At 46.4% G+C, this 25,649-nt stretch overlaps 1 protein-coding gene across 1 annotated transcript in view; it reads right to left on the bottom strand.

Annotated features, from left to right (window-relative positions):
- The window catches only part of LOC124796025 (carboxypeptidase B-like), a 53,500-nt gene that overhangs the window by 14,107 nt on the left and 13,744 nt on the right, over positions 1–25,649 (bottom strand). Inside the window, exons 2-3 of the mRNA XM_047260109.1 lie at positions 22,744–22,888; positions 3,178–3,323 (exon numbers count right to left, since the gene is read on the bottom strand). Coding sequence (XP_047116065.1) covers positions 3,178–3,323; positions 22,744–22,888 — 291 coding nt within the window. The remainder of the gene's footprint in view (positions 1–3,177; positions 3,324–22,743; positions 22,889–25,649) is intronic.

Raw genomic sequence — 25,649 nt, 5'->3', positions numbered from 1 at the left:
CATCTCAATAAAGTCGCTGCAGGCGTCCAAAAAGTGGTTCAAATGGCTCTGAACACTATGGGACTTAACATCTGAGGTCATCAGTCCCCTAGAACTTAGAACTACGTAAACCTAACTAACGTAAGAACATCACACACATCAATGCCCGAGGCAGGATTCGAACCTGTGACCGTAGCAGTAGTGCGGTTCCATACTGTAGCGCCTAGAACTGCACAGCCACTACGACCGGCATATATAAGACAAAGACTCACTATAGAAAGAAAAGCGTTTCTGAATATAAATTTAAGTATTAGGAAATTTTTTCTTAAGGAATTTGTCTGGAGTGCCATGAATGGAATGAAGTGTAATGCAGTAGAAGAATACTGTAAATTAGATGCATGGGTATAAATAATGAGGAGGTACTGAATCGAACTGGGAAGAAAAATAATTTATGGCACAACTTGCGCAAAAGAAGTGTTCGGTACACAGGACACATGCTGGGCATCAAGAAACTGTGAATTTATTATCTAAGGCTAGTGTAGTGGTGTAAGAGGGTAAAAATTGTGAAGGGGGACATAGAGTTCAATACAATAAGCAGATTCCAATGGATACAAATTGTAGTAATTATTAGAAGATGAAGAAGCTTGCTCAGTATAGGCTTGCATGGAGAGTGCATAAAACCACTGTTCGGACTGAAGACTACAACTACAATAACAAAAACAACAAAAACAACATGATACACAGTATGAGTCTCTAGGACAATAAAGAAAAACTGAAAACATTTCTAAAGCGGAAACTAGATATGACGATGCACTCTTCTTCAACGATAGTCAAAATAAAGAGTTTCATTTTTTCTGTGTGATAATTTAATGTAGTTTTTTTTCAGTTCATTTCATAACAATGCCCATTTTCCTAGAGGATATGACAGGTGCAATCAATTCACTTCAGGTGCTGTCGAATGCACTCAGGTGCCAATTATTGTGTAACAACTTCATATAGGTATTTGTGACTCGGAATTTATTGGGTTGTTGCATAAGTTTGTAGCGGTTTTGTTTTGCGTCTTGGCATTCCGACTGCTATGGATTTATTTATCGAATGTCTTTTTTAACTGTAGTTCAAACACTGTTGCTTTTTAAGTTTACATACTGTCATTCTGCGTTTGAATATAGAGTGTGGAGCTGTGGAAGCTAGAAAATGGTGTGCCAAGTGGAGAAATCGGAGCATTTCCGACATATTCTTCTGTTTGAGTTCAGTAGAGAGGAGACAGCAGCGAAGGCAGCCACAAGCATTTGCGCCGCGTATGGGGTTAATGCCATTGGACAGAGCTCGGCAAGAAAACGGTTTCCTAGTTTCAAGGATGATCGTTTTGATGTTAGTGGCTCTCCATATTCAGGAAGACCTTCGGGGTTTGATAAACAACGCTCAAAGGCATTAATCCACAATGTGAGGCCGTGGTCCATGGAACTCTTCTGTCTCTGACGTTTCGTCCAAAGCTACGTTGGACATCTTCAGAGGTGCTCCTGGTTGTGCTGAGTCTTGCCGACTGACGTGTCGGACGTCGAAGAACGGCCTAAATACCATGGAAAGTGGGCGTGGCTGGATTTCATGTGATAGCAGAGATAAACCTTGTCAGGGATAAAATATAACTGTCGTTCATAGTACGTCAAAGTTAAAAACTTTTCAGCGATTCTCTAGCGCCACTGTCCATATATCGCTGAGTTTTATGGCTTCTTCTTTTCTGTTAAAATTATCCATCCCCATGTTTATATATTTCGATGGCTTCTCTATATAACCGTGGATAATAGTTCGTCATAGTACACAAAACAAGGGAAAACAGACAAGTCAGCCGTGGCGGAACATGCACTTCAGTCGGGTGATCACGTAGTGAAATTTTCGGAAACTGAAGTTTTATGTACTATGACGAACTATTATCCACTGCTATATAGAGAAGTCATCGAAATATATAAACATGGGGATAATTTTAACAGAAAAGAAGAAGCTATGAAACTCAGAGATATATGGACAGTGGCGCTGCAGAATTGATGAGAATTTTTTATCTTTGACATACTATGATAGATAGTTATATTTTATTGTTGCAAGGTTCATCCCCGCTATCACGAGAAATCCAGAACACGCCCACTTTCCACAGTATTTAGGCCGTTCTTCGAAGTCCTTCTCGTCAGTCGGCAAGACTCAGCACAACCAGGAGCACCTCCGAAGATCTCCAACGCAGCTTTGGACGAAACGTCAGGGATAGAAGAGTTCCATGGACCACTGCCATACTAACTCTGAAGAATTCTCGGCAGCTGAAACAGCCGGTCGTGAAAACCTTCATTGTATGATTAATCCACAATGATCCAGGCAGTGTGATCGAGAACTGACAGATGTGATGAACTGTGATCATTCCACCACCGTACGACATTTGCATGCAATGAGGAAGGTTTAAAAATCGGGTGTATGGGTACCGCATGGTCTAAGCCAAAATAACAAAAAGCTGGTAACCATACATGCGTCTCTGCTTGCCCGTCATCAGCTGGCTCGTGAACAACACCGACCATTCGTATCCACTATCGTTACTGGTGGCGAGAAGAAAGGAATGGGCGAACCCAAATAAAGCAGCATCTGCCCGCACAAAGGTTTGAGTGCATCCATGAATGGTAACGTTGCGTAACCGGTGGAACAGCGATGGTGTGATATACTACGAATTACCCTGAGTTGTAACTATCACTGCAGCATCTGAGATGTCTTGCCGACACGAACCAAGAACAACGACCAGGAAGACTGCTTGAAGTGATGCTATTCCACGATAGCGCACATCCGCGTTCTAACTATATTGGGAATACATTTCGCACCCACCTTATTCACCTGATCTTACGTTCTCACTTTTCACCTTTTCCGTTCTCCATCGTACAACCTTCAAGGAAATTCCTTTCCGGATGAAAATGCGCTCGAACATGGCTCGACGAGTTCTTCGCCACAAAACCATGTGATTTCCACAGTCGCAGAATCGAAAAGCTGTCCCAGCGTTGACAAGCTGTTGTAAATAGTGAAGGAGACTATAGTACTGATGACTAAAGTCTCTATTGTGTGTATCTGTTGCGTTTATTAAAATTATGGAAAAAAGCTAGAAACAAAGATACGAACTTAGGCATCAACCCAATACAACAACACCTAAATAATATTGTATTAGCTACTTACGGCTCCGAAGCTATGGAACGTTAGGTAAAGCTTGATGCGGTCGGCGTTGGCCAAGATGTAGTCTCTGAGAGCTTGTGTCTCAGGCTCCGAGAACGCCTGAGGACCAGCGTAAACATCAGAGCAGGGATAGCTGGCAGCGCCGACCTCTGAAGAAAAGGAACTCAACACCTGGTGAGGGATCAAGGCCTTCCATATTGTCTTGCGTTGATAAAGACGAAAGTTGCAGCCATGTCCTTTCCACTTGTCGACGAGAATAAGTGCGCTAGTGCTGCAGTGGTCGATCCTGAAAAGCCCCGACTGGAATCATGATGGTGACAATAAGTTTCGTAGCCATTCTACAGCCCGAAAAGTAAGCATATTTTACCGCTTACCATTTTTGAGCACCAAGATGTGCGCCAGTTGTTGGCTCAACACCAACGCGCCTCCACACTCTATCAGGAGGTGGGTCAATAGACAGAAATTGATTAAGAATATTGATTGCACCATATGAAGAGCTGCGAACGAACGCTTTCTTACTTCGAAAAGGATAAGGGAAATCTTATGAAACTGAAGAATAAGTAATCCCTGTCATGACGACTCATTACTCAGCTAGTCCCATACAAAGTCAGTTGTGTCAGAGATACTTCACTCTGTTCCACTCGGTTGATTGATACCTTCTCCAGGAAGGTGTTGCCGAGGTGGGCACAACATGTTGGAGTATGATCACCGTGAGAGGTGAAGTCATCTCCGAATGCTGATGTATGGCTGGACACTACGTTGTAGAATGCTAGCCAGACCTCACATTACTTTCGGCAGCGAAGACATGTGTCTGATATCCAAGCACGACACTGACCAAAATCGTGACTAGCCCACTTCCCTGTTGAGCGCGCACATGGAATATGTTCGCAGATACGCCAATGGCTCGAAGACTTCAGAAGTAGTAGATTTTTGTACCTTCCACTGGACGGCGAGTGTTCACCAGAGACAAGACTATAATCAGGAGTGACGCGGAAATGTCTTCGCTGAGTGACTGTAGAAGGGCACAGGATAGCTTAGCCAGAATTTCTATTTGGTGTTGCGACGGAATTGTCTCTTAGCCCACTGTCACTGAAGCAAGCTGCAATTTTATATGTACCTACCTCAGATTCACGTCTGCTCAGTGTCCCTTTACTCTGCAACATAGATACTTACAAGGTGACGAAAAAGCAGCGTTGATGAAAACAGCACCTAATATCTACAATTACTGAAGCCGCGTAAATCTCGTTATGATTGTTTTTGTAAATATTCATAATAATTTTTCGGGTCGAAAAATGGAGTCCTGATCTTCATTGAAAGTTCGGAAATCTGGTAAAAGTAGGTTTTATTTTCTCTACTTAAACATGTGTCATCAGCCCACATTTGATATGCAAACTGCTATTGTAAGTTCCCAGTTTATGTCACACGTAATGCAGCCAGAATTCTCCTAAGTCCATTCCGAAAATAATCACGCGAATATACAATCACTTTCTACACATAACACTTACATAAGTCATTCAGTGGATTTCTTTCACAAAGACTGTTCGCCGAAAATATTCTGTAGTAGAACACGGAACACCGCCACGCGGAATTTTCTAACTCCAACAAGTCACAGTGTATATCTCCCAAACAAAATATCCCACGCTCTCAAACTTTTACATAATGTTCGTAGCAACAAAAGCTACAATTTCAAATCCGTCTGAACGCGAAGGACCGAACCTTTCTTCATCTTACACATTTTACGGACGGACACATTAAACATGACCTTCGCTTCTGAAAAGGTGGTCCACGACTCTTCCCCTCCAGCTGATGCAACCTAAGTATCTCGCAGTGCGTGTGAACCATACTGACTTCTGATTGGCTGTTCGAAAAGGCCAGCCAGTCTGATCACACCTTCTAGATCTTACTCGCGCCAAAACTGTTCTGAGCCGATCACTACATCAGATTCATTGGCGTCACTTCGACAAGCTAATTATTACTACAATGTTTATTAATTGAAACTAAACGAAAATTAACCTTCAGATAACTTTAGAAAATTGATTATATCGTCACCGACTTTCCGGCTGCTTTATTACATAAGCAAACACTCAGACATACGTCATCCGCCAGTTGTGGGCGTTTACAATATTCATGACCCCCTGGTGGCGTAACACTTGCTAGTTACGTAAGGTGTATTACCATATAAATTTGAAATTTGGTGTATGTCTCCCATACGCACTCACATTCATTCTCATTTACTCTCACCCTAATACAAAATATAAATATTAATTTTTAAACTGTTAATTTCACTACGAAAGAAAATTATCGAGAGTTTACATCTACATCTACATCTATACTCCGCGAGCCACCTTTCGGTGTGTGGCGGAGGGTACTTATTGTACCACTATCTGATCCCCCCTTCCCTGTTCCATTCACGAATTGTGCGTGGGAAGAACGACTGCTTGTAAGTCTCCGTATTTGCTCTAATTTCTCGGATCTTTTCGTTGTGATCATTACGCGAGATATATGTGGGCGGTAGTAATATGTTGCCCATCTCTTCCCGGAATGTGCTCTCTCGTAATTTCGATAATAAACCTCTCCGTATTGCGTAACGCCTTTCTTGAAGTGTCCGCCACTGGAGCTTGTTCAGCATCTCCGTAACGCTCTCGCGCTGACTAAATGTCCCCATGACGAATCGCGCTGCTTTTCGCTGGATCATGTCTATCTCTTCTATTAATCCAACCTGGTAAGGGTCCCATACTGATGAGCAATACTCAAGAATCGGACGAACAAGCGTTTTGTAAGCTACTTCTTTCGTCGATGAGTCACATTTTCTTAGAATTCTTCCTATGAATCTCAACCTGGCGCCTGCTTTTCCCACTATTTGTTTTATGTGATCATTCCACTTCAGATCGCTCCGGATAGTAACTCCTAAGTATTTTACGGTCGTTACCGCTTCCAATGATTTACCACCTATGGCATAATCGTACTGGAATGGATTTCTGCCCCTATGTATGCGCATTGTATTACATTTATCTACGTTTAGGGAAAGCTGCCAGCTGTCGCACCATGCATTAATCCTCTGCAGGTCCTCCTGGAGTACGTACGAGTCTTCTGATGTTGCTACTTTCTTGTAGACAACCGTGTCATCTGCAAATAGCCTCACGGAGCTACCGATGTTGTCAACTAAGTCATTTATGTATATTGTAAACAATAAAGGTCCTATCACGCTTCCCTGCGGTACTCCCGAAATTACCTCTACATCTGCAGATTTTGAACCGTTAAGAATGACATGTTGTGTTCTTTCTTCTAGGAAATCCTGAATCCAATCACAAACCTGGTCCGATATTCCGTAAGCTCGTATTTTTTTCACTAAACGTAAGTGCGGAACCGTATCAAATGCCTTCCTGAAGTCCAGGAATACGGCATCAATCTGCTCGCCAGTGTCTACGGCACTGTGAATTTCTTGGGCAAATAGGGCGAGCTGAGTTTCACATGATCTCTGTTTGCGGAATCCATGTTGGTTATGATGAAGGAGATTTGTATTATCTAAGAACGTCATAATACGAGAACACAAAACATGTTCCATTATTCTACAACAGATTGACGTAAGCGAAATAGGCCTATAATTATTCGCATCTGATTTATGACCCTTCTTGAAAATGGGAACGACCTGCGCTTTCTTCCAGTCGCTAGGTACTTTACGTTCTTCCGGCGATCTACGATAAATTGCTGATAGAAAGGGGGCAAGTTCTTTAGCATAATCACTGTAGAATCTTAAGGGTATCTCGTCTGGTCCGGATGCTTTTCCGCTACTAAGTGATAGCAGTTGTTTTTCAATTCCGATATCGTTTATTTCAATATTTTCCATTTTGGCGTCCGTGCGACGGCTGAAGTCAGGGACCGTGTTACGATTTTCCGCAGTGAAACAGTTTCGGAGCACTGAATTCAGTATTTCTGCCTTTCTTCGGTCGTCCTCTGTTTCGGTGCCATCGTGGTCAACGAGTGACTGAATAGGGGATTTAGATCCGCTTACCGATTTTACATATGACCAAAACTTTTTAGGGTTCTTGTTTAGATTGTTTGCCAATGTTTTATGTTCGAATTCGTTGAATGCTTCTCTCATTGCTCTCTTTAGGCTCTTTTTCGCTTCGTTCAGCTTTTCCTTATCAGCTATGATTCGACTACTCTTAAACCTATGATGAAGCTTTCTTTGTTTCCGTAGTACCTTTCGTACATGACTGTTATACCACGGTGGATCTTTCCCCTCGCTTTGGACCTTAGTCGGTACGAACTTATCTAAGGCGCACTGGACGATGTTTCTGAATTTTTTCCATTTTTGTTCCACATCCTCTTCCTCAGAAATGAACGTTTGATGGTGGTCACTCAGATATTCTGCGATTTGTGCCCTATCACTCTTGTTAAGCAAATATATTTTCCTTCCTTTCTTGGCATTTCTTATTACACTTGTAGTCATTGATGCAACCACTGACTTATGATCACTGATACCCTCTTCTACATTCACGGAGTCGAAAAGTTCCGGTCTATTTGTTGCTATGAGGTCTAAAACGTTAGCTTCACGAGTTGGTTCTCTAACTATCTGCTCGAAGTAATTCTCGGACAAGGCAGTCAGGATAATGTCACAAGAGTCTCTGTCCCTGGCTCCAGTTCTGATTGTGTGACTATCCCATTCTATACCTGGTAGATTGAAGTCTCCCCCTATTACAATAGTATGATCACGAAACTTCTTCACGACGTTCTGCAGGTTCTCTCTGAGGCGCTCAACTACTACGGTTGCTGATGCAGGTGGTCTATAGAAGCATCCGACTATCATATCTGACCCACCTTTGATACTTAACTTAACCCAGATTATTTCACATTCGCATTCGCTAATAACTTCACTGGATATTATTGAATTCTTTACTGCTATAAATACTCCTCCACCATTGGCGTTTATCCTATCCTTGCGGTATATATTCCATTCTGTGTCTAGGATTTCGTTACTGTTCACTTCCGGTTTTAACCAACTTTCCGTTCCTAATACTATATGCGCACTATTTCCTTCAATAAGAGATACTAATTCAGGAACCTTGCCCTGGATACTCCTGCAGTTTACCAATATTACGTTAACTTTTCCTGTTTTTGGTCTCTGAGGACGGACGTTCTTTATCAACGATGATAATGTCCTCTCTGGTAAGCCGTCAGGTATTTTATCGTTTTTTTTTATCGTTTCGCCCAAGGGGGGGGGGGGGGTCCCTCTAACCTAAAAAACCCCCGTGTCCACGCCACACGTACTCTGCTACCCTAGTAGCTGCTTCCGGTGTGTAGTGCACGCCTGACCTGTCTAGGGGGGCCCTACAGTTTAGAATTGAAAATCTTTATAAAATAAATCGGCACACTGAGAGTGCTATTACTGTTTTAAAATAACAAAAGAAATATAAACTGTAATGGTTCCTACCTGAATTTACTTTCTTAAGTTTCGGCCAAGCACTTTTTAATGGTTTTTCGTATCTCCGAAATTATTATAGGTAGCAGTATCAAATTCTGACACGTTGTTCGTCTGAATAACAAAAGGTCCTGTACGAATCTCAGAATAAAACAGATAATATTTAACATAGTTAGTTTCTTAGGTGATGTGAGTAAGTGGACTCAATACGTGGCACACAGAAGCATTCCCACGCCCGGCCAGAACGGCAGGTGGCTGATGACGCAGTCGGCAGGCCACAAGTCGGACGCCACTGGATGCTACTATACTACAGGCTTCCAATATACAGTACTGGCCATTAAAATTGCTACACCAAGAAGAAATGCAGATGATAAACGGGTATTCATTGGACAAATATATTATACTAGAACTGATATGTGATTACATTTTCACGCAATTTGGGTGCATAGATCCTGAGAAATCAGTACCCAGAACAAACACCTCAGGCCGTAATAGCGGCCTTGATACGCCTCGGCATTGAGTCAGACAGAGCTTGGATGGGGTGTACAGGTACAGCTTCCCATGCAGCTTCAACACGATACCACCGTTCATGAAAGGTAGTGACTGGCGTATTGTGACGAGCCCGTTGCTCGGCCACCATTGACCAGACGTTTTCAATTGGTGAGAGATCTGGAGAATGTGCTGGCCAGGGCAGCAGTCGAACATTTTCTGTATCCGGAAAGGCCCGTACAGGACCTGCAACATGCGGTTGTGCATTATCCTGCTGAAATGTAGGGTTTCGCAGGCATCGAATGAAGTATAGAGCCACGGGTCGTAACACATCTGAAATGTAACGTCCACTGTTCAAAGTGCCGTCAAAGGAACAAGAGGTGACCGTAACGTGCAAGCAATGGCAACCCATACCATCACGCCGGGTGATACGCCAGTATGGCGATGACGAATACACGCTTCCAATGTGTGTTCACCACGATGTCGCCAAACACGGATGCGACCATCATGATGCTGTAAACAGAACCTGGATTCATCCGAAAAAATTACTTTTGCCATTCGTGCATCCAGGTTCGTCGTTGAGTATACCATCGCAGGCGCTCCTGCCTGTGATGCAGCGTCAAGGGTAACCGCAGACATGGTCTCCGAGCTGATAGTCCATGCTGCTGCAAACGTCGTCGAACTGTTCGTGCAGGTGGTTGTTGTCTTACAAACGTCCCCATCTGTTGACTCAGGAATCGAGGCGTGGCTGCACGATCCGTTACAGCTATGCGGATATGATGCCTGTCATCTCGACTGCTAGTGATACGGGGCTGTTGGGATACAGCACGACGTTCCGTATTACTCTCCTGAATCTACCGATTCCATATTCTGCTAATAGTCATTGGATCTCGACCAACGAGAGCAGCAATGTCGCGATACGATAAACCGCAATCGCGATAGGCTACAATCCTAAATTTATAAAAGATGGTACGCATTTCTCCTCCTTACACGAGGCATCACAACAACGTTTCACCAGGCAACGCTGGTCAACTGCTGTATGTGTATGAGAAATCGGTTGGAAACTTTCCTCATGTCAGCACGTTGTAGGTGTCGCCACCGGCGCCAACCCTGTGTGAATGCTTTGAAAAGTTAATCATTTGCATATCACAGCATCTTCTTCCTGTCGGTTAAATTTCGCGTCTGTAGCATGTCATCTTCGTGGTGTAGAAATTTTAATGGCCAGTAGTGTAGTTTGTCATAACGTAACAAAAGTTACCCCAAAAACGGAGGTCGCGGATTAACCAGCGACCCTACAGTGTGATGAATGGGAGCTTGCTCTGAATGCAGCAAAATGTGAGTTAATCCGAATGAGTACGAAAACAATACCGTTATGTTAGAATGCAGTATAGTGGTGTGCCTCTTGACACAGTCACGCCGATTAAATATCTGGGCGTAATGTAGCAAAGCGATATGGGATAGAACGAGTACGTAAGGACGGTAGTAGGGAAGACGAATGGTGGACTTCGGTTTTTTGGGACAGTTTTAGGAAAGTGTCGCTCATTTATAAAGGAGACCGCGTGTTGAATACTAGTGTGGGCCATTCTTGAGACCCACTGGAGTGTTTGGGACTCCCGCCAGGTCGTATTAAAGCGATATTTCGAAGCAATTCAGGGGAATGGGGCTAGCTTTGTTACCGGTAGTTTTGATCAGCATGCGAATACTGGGGAAATCATCTGTGAACTTAAATTGTAATATACTGATTATTCCTTGCTACTGTAGTGTTATCTTGATGTTGTGAGAAAGGAGGACAGGAGTTCCAAGGCGCGGAAGCAGAGACGATGCTGAGGGCAGACGAAACTAGGAGAGATATTGTTACATGAAGTAAACAGTAAGGGGAGAGCCTTGCGAAAATGCAGACGCCCCCAGACGCGGTCCCAGGGCGCTAGTTACTCTTCAAGGAATTAAGATGTAACTTCATATGTCGTCTAGACGCCGTAGAACTTCGTAACCAAGAGGCACGGACTAGTGTATAAAGCCAGCTTGATACCAGCCCTGAGAAAAGCAACGTCAGCAGGCTCACAGTGGTTAGAAAGAGAGTGAAAACGCCAAAAACTGTTGACCTAGCAGTCCCTACTCCGGGGAGCCCGAGGGGCGGAGCTAAATGACGTATAACAATAACGTTGCAAGCCTTATTTGGCAGAACAGTTACGTTTAGCTTTCAGCTGAATAATGTTGATACCAAATACGGACTTAGTACGACTGGATTAACATCCCCGCTTAGGAGTAGTAGAGGGGACCTAAATAAACCATGATTGGCAGGACCTAAATAAACCATGATTGGCAGGCACGTGCAAGAGACATACATGATTGGCTGCGTGGCGTTAAGTGGGAGAAACAGTGCCCCCATGCGACTCTTTAAAACCCCTAGATTCCGCATTTTGGCAGAGTTCTCAGTCAGACGATCTGGGCGCCGAATCCGCGTCCGTCGACTCCAGCCTCGGTCCAGCTCCGCGCAAGTCTACTCTCTCATTCGGAGTGCCTCAGTGAACAGTGTCATATTCAGTATGTTTTGTTTTGCAACTAAGTTGCTGCCTTAAGGTGCTGTAAGTGTTTGCTACTGTGGTTGTCATCCACTCCTGGGACTTCTGCACTGGCTTCTGTTGTAACAGTGTTATTCACGCTTTTCCTAACCCTAGAACTAGCCTCTAGTGTATTTGTTAGTCCTGTCTGGAATAAACAACTATTTCAAAACCCTGTTTGTCCAAGAGTCTCCACAACGAGCTCTCTACCGAGTCTCACCACCCGCATTTCTAGAAAATGCCTGTACCAGTGTCGGCACAGATAGAAGAAAACAATCAAATGCTTTCACTGTGAGTTGTCCTTCTGCCTTCTGCTCTGTTACGCTTGGGAGCGCAGACTGACCAGCAACCCCTTTTTCCCTCTCCCACCTACTTCAGGACACGAAAAAATGAGAATTTCTGTAAAAAAGATGGAAAATTAGCGTTTAACGTCCAGTCGACATCGTCGTCATGAAAGACGGAGCAAAAGCTTGGATTAGTGATGGATAGGAGAAAATTGGCCGTGACCAGTCAGGCGAACCATGCCAGTACTTGCCTTAAGCAATTTGTGGAAATCTAGATTGCCCGATGGGGAACTGACCCCTAGTTCTCCAGAATGGCAGTGCAGAGCACTAACCAATGCACCACCTCACTCGTTGAATCCCTAGAGGGAAGATGACGTTCTTTTCTCGAAACACTGTTGAGAAAATTTAGAGAACCGGCATTTGTGACTAGCTGCAGAATGATGCGTATAGACAGTCGTTTCTTCCTCGGCCCATATGCGAGTGGAACAGGAAAGGAAATGACTAATACTGGTATAAAATAGTCATCCACCATGCACTATACAGTGGGCTGCGGAGATGTAGATGCAGATTGCATGCCTGAGACGTGCCTTCGTACCTCGCAGTCTCCACACTCGTCTACCATGATCGTCACGCATCAGACAAATACTACACTCGCTGATAAAGAGAATACACGTCACTGATCCAGATTCAATCTTACGTGTTCCCTTTCCAAACTTCTACTTGGTGCTTCACGATGCTGAGAGGTTTACAATGTTCTATGTTGTTCCATCACGGACAGGGGACATCGGCTGGTTAAGTAATTGTCAATATCAACGAAATTTTCCAACTCCCGTGTAACTGAGATGTTAATTAATTTCATTTTGAAGGCTACCAGTTTCGGCAATCCACTATGCCGTCTTCAGGTCCAATGTGCATATCTGCAAATAAACGAAAATGTCATATAGTACCATATATCCCTGGATGTCGTGAATTCAACTGCTTCACTAGCGCTTCATTCGAAGTCCTGCTATCAACAGTTACACGGCTGTCGGAGAATTTCATTGATATTGACAAGCTTGTACTGTTGTTCGTTATGGACTCCTACGGGACAAATTGAAGTTCCAGCACAATCCTGCCAGAACTCTGTAAAATAGAGATAGTATCCAGTTGTGTTACATTCTCCTCGAGGTACACTATCACTATCAGATCAAAAGTATCCGGACACCCATATGGAATTGACCGCTATATGTCACGAGAGGGGAACCGGCCAGTATAAAAGGAGACGGGGAGCATTGAGTTATCAGTAGAGAAGCAGTAACAGCATAATGGCTCGGTCGGCTCACTGACTTAGAACGTCACTGGATGTCATCTGAGTAACAGATCCACCAGGAACACTTCAATCATTCAAAAGCTGCCAAAACCGACTGTGGTGGTGTGACTACAGAATCGAAAGACGTAGGAACAGCCATAGCCAAACCAAGGCAAGGTAGACCTCATGTACTGACTAACAGGGACCGTCGACTGTTTTGGGGAGGTGGGAGGAAGTGGGGAGTACAAAACGGCATAAAATCAGCAGAAGGGATCACTCGAGTGAGGTCCGTAGTGCAACAGCGATCAAGCTGGAACCATGAATGTGCGCAGGGAATTAAAAACAATAGGGTACAGTGGTCGAGCAGCTGTTCATAAGCCACACATTTCTGTACCCAATGCTGACGCTTGATGCGGTGTAAAGGGCAACGCCAGTGGACAGTGGACGACTGGAAACGAATGACGTATCAGGCTACACTCTGTGTCAATCCAATGGAAGGATAGGGATACGGTCAATGCCCGTAAAATTTACCAGCCATAAATGTGTGGTGCCAAGAGTGAAGTATGGAGGAGGTGTTACGGCATGGGGGTGTTTTTCGTGGTTAGTGTGTAGTCCTCTTACTGCGCTTTACAAAACGCTAAATGCCGAAGGATATGAACACATTGTACAGTATTGTGTAGTGCTGAGGCATCTGTGAGGCAATAGTCTAGGGGGAATAATCTTCCTAAAATGGACTGGCCTGCCTACAGCCCCGATATGAACCAAATGGAACGCCTCTGGGATGAGCTACAACCATGACTTCGCTCCTGAACCGAGTGTGCATCACCACTATCGGCTCTTGAGTAATAATGGGCCGGCAGTTCTTCGCACACATTCAGGCACCTAAATGAAAGTGTTACCAGCAGAGTTCAAAACATCATAAAGGCGAAGTTTTGACACACCCTACATTAACGTATAGTAATAAGTGCCCAGATGCTTTTGACCAAATGGTGTATGTACGAGCCGTAAGTTGTGGGCAGGCGTCATCTGCTCTTAGCCCTGGTGAAGTCAGCTGAGGAGCTACTTGACTGAGAAGTAGCGGCTGCGGTCCCGAAAACTGACAACGGTCGGAAGAGCGTTATGCTAACTGGATGCCCCTCTACATCCGCATCCACTGACGCCTATCGGCTGAGGATGGCAGGATGGTCCTTTGGCATCGATGGGCCTTTCGAGGCCTCTTCTGACGGAGTTTCGTACACTTTTTGTCATCTGCCCGTGTTGTTCGCTATGGGTAGATCTTCATTCTTTTGTGTATTACGTTGTCGACTAAATGTTCGAATGCCTATAGTGAACGACAATGTGGCGAGCCACTTCCCCTGCAGCGAATCTTTCTTGCTGTGAATTGACTATGCGCACTCAGTCTAAGTTTCAGGTCATTTTGATGACAGACTGGACAGAGTTTACAAAACATGTCATCTGTTCACGTTTTGATTCGACTGAACTGTGCCATGAATGCAGGTTGGCTTTTACCTCCATAATGTAGACGGGTGTCCGGATTTGTTTCTGGTTCTGTTGTCTATGTTATAAAATTCGCCGCCAAAGTTTCTGTCTGTATTTTCGAACCAGTCTCAGAAAATACTGTAGCAATTTTGATACCGTTTTCACTAATAGACACCTTGATTCATGAAGAAAGTTCCTGTATATAACTTATTATCTCTAAGTAATTATGAGGGTGTAATATATATATATATATATATTTATCTGTTCCATATTTAACGATTCGAGAGTTGGATTCCCTCACTTCTTCGTCGAAGAGTTTCACTGCCTGGGCTACTCTCAGGGTGCACCCTCGACGTGGAAGATCCCCACCCTTGCCTTGCCGTCTGCTCGTCGTCAATACTGCTCGCCGCCGCCGCCGCCGCCGCCTGCCGGTGCTCGCCGCCGCCGCCGCCGCCGCCGCCGTCGTTTGGTTGCCGCCTGCCGGTCCTCGCCGCCGCCGCCGTTTGGTCGCCGCCTGCCGGTCCTCGCCGCCGCCGCCGCCGCCTGGTCGCCGCCTGCCGGTGCTCGCCGCCTGCCGCCGCCGCCGCCGCCGCCGCCGCCGCCGCCTGGTCACCGCCGCCGCCGTCTGGTCGCCGCCGCCGCCGCCCTTCTCGCGCGCCGCCACCATGTCCCAACCCACCACCACTACCACTATCATTTTCACCTCACCCTCCGCTGCTCCAACCACCATCACATGGAGCTCATCCTCCACCCCACTTCCCGTCCTTCCTTCTCTCCCAGTCCACCCCACCCCTGCGCCACTTTCGGCTGTACCCACCCCCAACTCCTCTTCCCCTATCACTGTCGCCCCATCGACAGCTACAGACTTTCCGCCGCTCCCCGCACCGCCTCCTACAGGCTCCAAGCCAGCACGGATATCTGCTCGACGTTCCACAGTCTCAGTGACACCCACGCCCCCACCGTCTGCGTCTTCCGCTGCTCAGGGTGGTCCTGCCCCCCGCCATCTCCCCCTGCAACCCGTCCCCCTGCCCTCTCCCCACCCAGTGGTGTCCACGAAACCTTCCAAGCGCCCGAATGCTGACCCTTCCCCCGAAGTCTCCTCCAAAAAAACCCCCAATCCCCGTGACCCACCCACTCCCATGGACGCGGCCCCGACCCCCGCCAACGCCACGCCTGCCACCCACACCTTTGTCCTCTCCAATCCTGACCCTCAATTCCTTGATGCCCGCTCCCTCACTCTCGCCATCCGGAAATACTGGCCCAATGCTCCCATCTCCCAACTGATTCCTCGCAAGGACTCGGTCCTCATAAAATCCCCCAATGCTTCCTTCCACACCGACCTCCTCTCCCGCATCCCTCGTATCCAATTTGGCCAACGTGCAACCCTCACCCCCTACCACACCCCGTCCTCTCCCCGTCAGCCTCAACCTCCCCGACGTCCGCCGACCTTCACCGCTGTGATCACGAAGCTTAGCCCCGTGATCACGGAGGCTGAGGTGTTGGCGGAACTCAACTCCCGGCCCGACATCGAAATCCGCTCGGCCCGTCGCATCTTCAATGATGCCGGGCCGACTTTTCTCATGCGGATATTCACTGAATCCTCCTCCTCCATTGACCGCCTCCTCACCGAGGGAGCCCTCATCTACAATCAGCGCCATAAGGTGGACCCCTCCCGTTCCCCAGTCCAATCCTACCGCTGCCAACGCTGTCTCACCTACAACGACCACGTTACCTCTGCCTGCAAGAACCCCCCTACTTGTCCCCACTGCAAAGCTTCCCACCTCCTCAAGCATTGCCCCAACCTCACCTCTCCCCCCTCCTGCAACACTTGTAATGAACCCCATCCTACCTACTCCTCGAAGTGTAAAGCGAAACCTCCACCAGTAACCCCTGAGCTCACCGTCCCTGTCCGTCCTGTTGATGACCCCATCCACCCCAACAACTCGCTCCGCCCTCCCCCTACTGCTGAGGACATCATCCGTTTCACCACCATTGTGCTCCAAAACATCCACCCCTTCCAGCGCTCCCACACTCTTTCCCAAATCGCCCTCGCTGCCCGTTCCATCTTCCATCTTACCACCTATGCCACTTACTCCCACAACCAGGCCCACTTCACCTTCACCCCCCTCACCACCCTCATCTAACTCTCCACTCCCATGGTACAACAACCGTACCGTATCCTGTACCACAACATTCGCTCCCTGCCCACCCACAAACTCCTCTTCCTCCACACCCTACGTCAGCACCGCGTGGATGCCTTCGTCCTCAATGAAACCTTCCTTCAGCCCCGTATCTCCGTCTCCACTGCCCCTTACACCCTACATCGCACCGATAACCCGTACCCTCTGGCACGTGGCGGAGTTGCTATAGGCCACCTCAAGCACCTCCCAGTCCGGCCCCAACCTCTCCTTAACAATCCTGCCGAGCATCTCACCCTCAGCCTCTTCTTCCCCGCCCTTACCATCACCTGTGCCACCATTTATGTCCGCCCTCGCACCCCCATCCCGTACGATTTCCTGGCCCACATTGACCGCACCTTCTCCACCTACGTGATTGCCGCCGACCTCAATATCCACAGCCGTGATCCTGCCGACCTCCGGCGGTGGCATCAGTTTCTCACCGCTCTCCAGGGAGACCTGGTTCCCCTGCCCCAGCACACCCGGCCCGAATCCAACACCACTCCTGATGTAGTCCTTGCCTCTCCCAACCTTCTTGGGCGCATCACCGCGGATGTCCTTGACCTCATTGGCAGTGACCATGCTCCTGTCCTCCTCACTATCTCTAACGGTCGCCATCCCCGCCACACTCCTCGACCTGACGTCCCTCCTAAACTTGTCCATGATTACTCCCGTGCCAACTGGGATGCCTACCGGGATTCCATTCACACCCAGGTTGACAGCCACGACCTTACCCTCCAGTCTCCTGATGACATCTCTCGCACTGCTGCCTTCCTGCACCAGACCTTGTCTGACGCCGTCGCCACCCATATCCCCACCAAAGCCATCCACCCTCACCGCCCTGCCCTGCCTCCACAGGCCGTCCTTCTCCTTCGGGAGTCCCGCCGCCTCTACCGCTCTTTTCTCCGCACTCGTGATCGGGATACACTTACCCGCCACCGGCAATTACAGCGACACATCCGCAACCTGCTTGTTGCGAAGAAACGCCGAGCCTGGCGCCAGACATGTACACACCTCAACACCACGCTCCCCATCAACTCTTCCAAGTATTGGTCTGCTTTCCACCGCCTTACTGGGAACCGCCCCACCCCCCAGTACCCTCTCCTCCTTAATGACCGTCCCTTTCCTGACAACCTCAGTAAGGCCAACCACTTTGCCTCCCACCTCTCTGATGTTTTTTCCATCCCAGATGATCCCCACTTTGATTATTCCCTCTTCCCTGATGTCGTGGACCGTACGGATACCTCTGTTCCTCCCCTTGCTCCTAGCTTCCAGTACTTGGGCCACACCCCACCATCTGCACTTAACACTCCCATCACTACACAGGACATCAGCCTCACACTCCGCACTAAACGCAACACAGCTCCCGGTCACGACTGCGTTACCTACCGCCACCTCAAACACTGCCCTCCCTCCTTCCTTTCCCTCCTTGCCGCCCTCTACAATGTCATCCTTGCCACTGGCTTCTACCACGACCTGTGGAAAACCTCCCGTATCCTGATGTTCTCCAAACCCAATAAGCCTCCATCTGATGCCTCTTCCTATCGTCCTATCTGTCTCACGTCGGTGTTCAGCAAGCTCTTGGAATCCATCCTTTCCCGGCGCATCCATCTCCACCTCCACCAAAACCACCTCCTCCCAAACACCCAATGTGGCTTTCGACCTTCCTTCTCTGCTGATGACCAACTCCTCTGCCTCACTCATCTCCTCTCCCTCCAGCTTAACTCCCGTCGCTCCGCCATTTTTGTCTCACTTGACCTTGAAAAGGCCTGCGACCGTGTCTGGCATCCCGGTCTCCTGTTTAAACTCCAAACCTACGCCCTTCCTATCAACTACATCCGTCTGGTGGCCTCCTTCCTCTCCCGCCGCCCCTCCTACGTTACCATCCATCATGCCAATTCCCGCACCTTCTACCCCTCTGCCGGTGTGCCCCAGGGCTCTGTCCTCTCCCCTCTCCTCTACCTCCTGTACACGGCAGATATGCCCCAACCCCCCCCCCTCCAGTGCACCTCTTGCAATATGCTGATGACACCGCATTCCTCGCCCTCGCTCCTACCCTCCAACGGTCCCAACGCCTTCTCCAGACTCACCTTGACCTTTTTGCTGCATGGTGTAACCAATGGCTCCTGAAACTAAATCCTTCCAAGACCCAGGCAATCATCGTAGGTCGTACCACTCGCTCCTTCCGGCTCCTGGATTTCTCCCTTACTGTCTGCGCACGTCCTGTCCGTCTCACCCCCACCCTCACCTACCTTGACCTCACCATTGACCGTCACCTCACCTGGATCCCTCATCTCCGATCCATCCAATCCAAAGCCCACAACCGCCTCCGCCTCCTCAAACTCCTCTCTGGCCGGACATGGGGGTTGCACCCCTCTACCATCCTCCACACCTACAAATCCTTAATCCGTCCCATCCTCTGTTATGCCAGTCCTGCCTGGATATCTGCCCCCCCCAAATTCTATCAGTCCTTCCAGATCCTTGAGCGTCATGCACTCCGCCTTGCCTTCCGTATCCGCCTCCCGTCCCCCACGCGGATCCTCTATGATCTCATTCCTTTCCCCCATCTGCTCCTCTTCCTCGAACATATCCGCATCCTCTACACCTCCCGCCGTCTTGAACCCCCTCACCCCCTGGTTGCTCCTCTCCTCTCCCATCCTTGCCCCCTGCCACGTCTTCACCGTTGTGTCCCCCCTACCCTCCATCTCTACACCCTCCATCTCCTTTCCCAAGGTGGCTTCCGTCAGCTCCCCCTCCCGGATGATGCCCTCTCTCCCTCCATTTATCCTTCCTATCAACTCTGATCCTCCCTCCCCCTCCTTTCCTCTGTCCTTTCCCTGGGCTCCCTCTTCCCCCCCCCCCTTCCGTCCTGTTTCCTCCCCACTACGGCTCTCCCTACCTCCCTTCTCCCCCCCAGTCCTTTTGTATTCCCCTCCTCTGCCTACCCCCCTCTGTGTCGCGTCTGCCCCCTACCCCTCTTATGGGTCGTCATCCTCCATCAGCTCCTTTCCCGGTTCCCCCCCCCCCCTTCGCTTTTACTCTCCTTTCCCCCCTTTTTGTTTTCCCATCTCCTGTCCAGTTTCCCCCCACCTGCTCTCGACTGTGGTGTCACCTTTGCCGACTTTTTCGTGCTGTGTTCTAGTGCCTATTCAGTGTTGTGTTGCGAACAGAAACCATGCTGTCGCTGGGTGTGAATTTTATATACATTGCGAACAGAATCCAGACTGTCGCCGTGTTTTTTTAACTGTCTATTGTTTTCCCTGTCTGCTCCGTATGTATTTTTATTCGCTTCATCATCCCTCTGTTGCTTGTTTTAATTTCCCCATTTTCTTTTCACCTTGTTACTCACTAAGTCCCCGATTTTATCGCCTGTTTTTTATTATTATTTATTCTCCTGCTCTTTGTCAGAAAATCTGTAGGCTGCAGAGCGGCGTCCTAAGCTGCTGCCGGCCCGCCCCCTTTGGGGGGAATTGAAATTCAATAAAGAAAAAAAAAAAAAAAAAAATTCCATATTTAATTGGCGTTTCGAGAGACATCTCCTGGCGTCGACAGGAGTTACAAGCCCGTCAGATGGAGAGGAGGCCGTATCTGGCGGGAAAAGAGCAAACTAACTGCCGCCGTAAATCCAGAGAGCACCGAACCTTGACCATAATTTACAAATATTATAATCTAGCTGACAAACATGGCTTTGCCCGGGTATTCATTTAGTCAGTTTCCTATTAGAAACGAAAACACAAAAGAAATTGAGTTTGTACTGAAGAATCGAAAAAAATGCGTTTCCATATATTCGTGAAAATACCTTTGAAATTATGAAACAGTCGTACAAGGAAATACGCGTAACGTACAAATCTATAAGTGCAGTATCCAAATCAATAAACGTGATACCGGAGAGCTTCTGTATTCTGACCGCAGCTGCTTTGCCTGTCTCCATGGCAAAGACTTTTCGTAGCTCTATAGACGGCTACTGTTTCCTACAGCCATTTGCGCTTCGCAGTTGAAAGGTGACAGGGATTTCCTTGCCTGATTATAGATGTGTCTTACTAATAAGGGATAAATACATTAAAATTTCGCGTATAATGCGGCATTTTTCAGGTTTATGAGGTCATATCTCTTGTACTGCGACTCGTACATTGATATAATTTTCTAGATACATTCAGCAGTATATATGTATACCGTCTGCGAAGTAAGTTGCGGATTAAGTTAATAGCAAAGAGGTAATAAATTTAAACGTCATGCACAATACGGTGTTTTTTCACGCGTCTTGGGTTCGATTCCCGGCGGAGTCAGGGATTTTCTCTGCCTCGAGATGACTGGGTGTTGTGTGATGTCCTTGGGTTAGATAGGTTTAAGTAGTTCTAAGTTATAGGGGACTGATGACCATAGATGTTAAGTCCCATAGTGCTCAGAGCCATTTGAACCATTTATTTTCACGCGTCTTGGATTTTATGACGTCACATCTCAACTGTGTGTGCTAGCATGTTATATCTCTGCACGCGCATTTAGCGCCATATGTGAACACTGCCTGTAAAATTTACTGCGAGTAGAGTCAGTAGCACGGAAGTAATAAATTTAAACGTCATTCATGATTCGGCAGTTTTTCACGCATCTCAATGCTTACGCTGCCGTATCTCCTGAACTGTGATACGTAGGCGATTGTTGCTTGACGGTAAGGGGTATATGTACCTAGTTTGATTGAAATCGGTCCAGTGTTTTAGGAGTACATGCGGAACACATATACATACACATATAAATACTTTACTTATTGTACAGTGTTTCCCACATCAAACCAGTACGCTTCGTGTACTGGCTAACCATTTCTAATTAAATTGCTTGTGAAGTGGCAACACTGTCTCGAAAGTTGGCTACACTGCACTTTACGAGAAAATTAAGTGCACGTAACTACATTTTTTAACATTATTATTATCTACCCTTTCTTAGTTCGTTATTACTTGAATCTCGGGCTTGAGGAGCGCCGGGCTTACGTGGGACATAATACATGGATTAAAGTCCCCCGACACGTTTCTATGTCTGTACGTGAAGGCTCGCCGTCGGGCCATAGATACTTAACGCTACCCTTCCGAAAGTGGGGCGGATCGCTAGCTGTTATTATAGAAGTATTCTCCTTGTCGCTGGATGAGATATTGAATTCAATTTTTCAGTTATCGAAGTACCACCGCTGACTCCTTCTGCTTGGTAATGCTGTTTTCCAAAATGCAGCGTTGGAATCAGAATTGTTTACTGGAGGGTTGTTGAGAGCTTTCGTGATTAAGAAAAACTGTTCCTCCCAATTTAATTTCTTCCATAGTGATTGCAAAATAATTGCAGTTTCAAAGTAGACATTAATCAGAACAATCAGGAGTGAATAATTTACAATTGTATTTATTGTCGAGATGCATTTCCGAAACTCGTGTACGATGTACGTTCGTAATGTTTCAGAGACTTTTTTTTTCCAGCATGTTTGTGTAGACTGACGCAAGCCGTTAGAAAATTGTTACGAAGTTCAGAAAAGTTAGCAGTCGATGAGCGATTTTCGCACGAATGGCATCCACTTTCTACCTAATTAAATCTAATACAGTTTGTGTGAATAGGCGAAAACAGCGTTATCGCTTGGCTACTCAACAGTCGATAGTTGACTGGATTCACAGCCCTCAAACATCTGAGGGTAGTTGTACGGAGCGACACAACATGATATGTGAATACTGGCAAGCATATTTACTGGATCGTACAAAGAAGAAGGAAAACGTAGCGCAATTTTGTGATCAGTATGACCAAACTGTTTAGCTGTTCGCTGTAAAGTCAGTGTTCAGTATGTACGAATCTAATACAATGCAATCGACGTTTAGTATGTAAAACACAACTGCTTCCTTACCATTCCAGTGGAAGTCAAAGTTCCTGTTGTCGTCCACTCCTGGGCAACTAGCATATGTTGTTGTTGATCGTGTCTTCCTCCACAAACGATCCTGCGAAAAACAAAACTGTATATCAGTAATGGTATATACTGTGGGCGTCTTTGCCTGAGTGAAAGTGCAGACGGCAAGATTTTATGAGCTTTCACGTATCGACAGCATCATTACAACCAAATTTTAGAGCGTTTGTTAGTGCTAGCGGCTTGTAATTGCTCCACAGATGTAAGGAAGAAGCTTTCTAGACCGCCTTTGGTTAGTTTTATATTAAAGACTGATTGTTATGAAAATTAAATGGAAATTACATTTACAACATATTATCTGAATAAACATACATTGGGATAAGACACACCTAGTGCCCATATAGGAGGGTGATATAAAAAGGAGCTGACTTAGAAGATTAACTCAGGAACTTCTCAAGTAATTGCAAAAAAAAATTTGAATAGACTTATTATTTGTATTATTTGTGCAAAAATACTGTGGAAGTACACCCGCAGCGGTGGAGTTGAGGATGAGAAGCCATGTCATGTAGATAATTTCGACAGCAACCTATATTAGTATCTAATCCATAGTTTTCGGGATCACTGCGCTCAATTGTGACAGGTCCCTAAGCGTGGGGGAGGGGTAGGGGGTACAAAGACAGCGAAGTATCAGCGTACCCCGATAAAACCTGAAGCAACGTTTTCGCCACACTTGCTATGTGGAAAAAATTATTTGACAGGAAGACACCCCTATCATCCCTAAAGCTGAAGGTGAAGGTGAAAAGGTGTGTCACAGAAACGTAACTCAGGAACGCCTGGAGCATATTTGGTAAACAGGGTGTCCCGCAGATGTAGTGGGAAATTTCGAGCAGTTGTATAGGATGTCTTGAGGAATAAGTCCAGGATAGGAGCCTGTGTCTGGAAACGTCACCCAACGACGCTACAGAGCGGCGAAGTTACAGGCGCCTGTCACTGGGCAGAAAACGTCACTTGGTACGCTGGCGAACAGTATGCGGAACGTCTACGTGATTACTCTTTTATTCACAATAAAGTGCCTGGCAGAGGGTTCAATGAACCCCCTTCTAGCTCTCTCTACCATTCCACTCTCAAACGGCGCGCGTGAAAAACGAGCACTTAAAATTTTCTGTGTCAGCCCTGATTTCTCTTATTTTATCGTGATGATCATTTCTCCCTATGTAGGTCGGTGCCAACAGAATGTTTTGCAATTGGAGAAGAAAACTGGCGATTGAAATTTCGTGAGAAGATCCCGTCGCAACGAAAAACGCCTTTGTTTTAATGATTGCCACTCCAATTCACGTAACATGTCTGTGGCACTATCTACCCTATTTAGCGATAACACAAAACGAGCTGCCCTTCTTTGAACTTTTTCGATGTCATCCGTCAGTCCTACCTGATGCGGATCCCTCACCGCACAGCAATACTCCAGCGAGGTGTAAGCAGCCAGTTTAGTAGACCTGTTGCACCTTCTAAGTGTTCTGCCAACGAGTCGCAGTCTTTGGTTTGTTCTACCGACAACATTATCTGAGTGATCGTTCCAATTTAGGTTATTTGTAAATGTAATCCCTAAGTATTTAATTGAATTTACAGCCTTCAGATTTGTGTGACTTATAGCGCAATCGAAATTTGGCGGATTTATTTTAGTACTCGTGTGAATAACTTCACACTTTTCTTTATTCAGGGTCAATTGCCACTTTTCGCACCATACAGATATCTTATCTAAATGATTTTGCAATTCGTTTTGGTCATCTGATAACTTTACAAGACGTTAAATGACAGCATCATCTGCAAACAATCTAAGATAGCTTATCAGATTGTCTCCTATGGCGTTAGTATAGATCAGGAACAACAGAGGGCCTATAACACTTCCTTGGGGAACGCCGGATATTACTTCTCTTTTACTCGATGACTTCCCGTCTATTACTACGAACTGTGACCTTTCTGACAGAAAATCACGAATCTAGTTGCACAACTGAGGTGATATTCAATAGGACGTAGTTTGGTTAGAAGACGCTTGTGTGGAACGGTGTCGAAAGCCTTCTGGAAATCTAAAAGTACGGAATCAATTTTACATCCCCTGTCGATAGCACTCATTACTTCATTAGTATAAGAGCTAGTTGTGTTTCACAAGGACGATATTTTCTGAGTCTGTGCTCACTATATGTCAATCAATCGTTTTCTTCGAGGTACTTCATAATGTTCGAACACAGTATACATTCAAAACCCTACTGCAAATGTAGGTTAATGATATGGGCCTGTAGTTCAGCGGATTACTCCTACTTCCCTTTCTGGGTATTCGTGTGACTTGAGCAATTTTTCAGTCTTTAGGTACTCTGCTTTAGTGGCACTGTCATCAGTGACTTCACCGTTGTTATCGTCCAGTAAAGGTATTGACTGCGTCTCGCCACTGGCGACCGGTATCTCATTGGGTTTTCTGCCCGATTTCGAGACAAAGTTTCGTTATCGAAATTATTAGAAGCCTCTCGCATTGAAGTACGCTATATCTTTCGAAATTTTATAAACCTTTGCCGGTCTTGGGGTTTTTGCGTCCTTTTAAATTTGGCATGCATTTTTCGCTACTTCGGCAACAGCGATCTGAACCGTTTTGTGTACCATAGGGGATCAGTACCATCACTTATTAATTTATGTGTATATGTCTCTCAATTTCTGTCGATACTATCTCTTTGAAATCATTCCACAACTTTTCTAAGCGTACATGGCCAGATCGGAAGGATGAAGACTGTCTCTTAAAACGGCGTTAAGAGCATTTTTATCAACCTTTTTAAATAGATATACTTTGCTTTCTTTTTTATGGTTGTAGGTGTTACGGTATTCAGCTTAGCAGTGACTGCCTTGTGGTCGCTAAATCCCTG

Source organism: Schistocerca piceifrons, chromosome 4, assembly GCF_021461385.2.
Source record: "Schistocerca piceifrons isolate TAMUIC-IGC-003096 chromosome 4, iqSchPice1.1, whole genome shotgun sequence".
Lineage (NCBI taxonomy): Eukaryota > Metazoa > Arthropoda > Insecta > Orthoptera > Acrididae > Schistocerca > Schistocerca piceifrons.
This window is presented reverse-complemented; position numbering and strand designations above follow the sequence as displayed.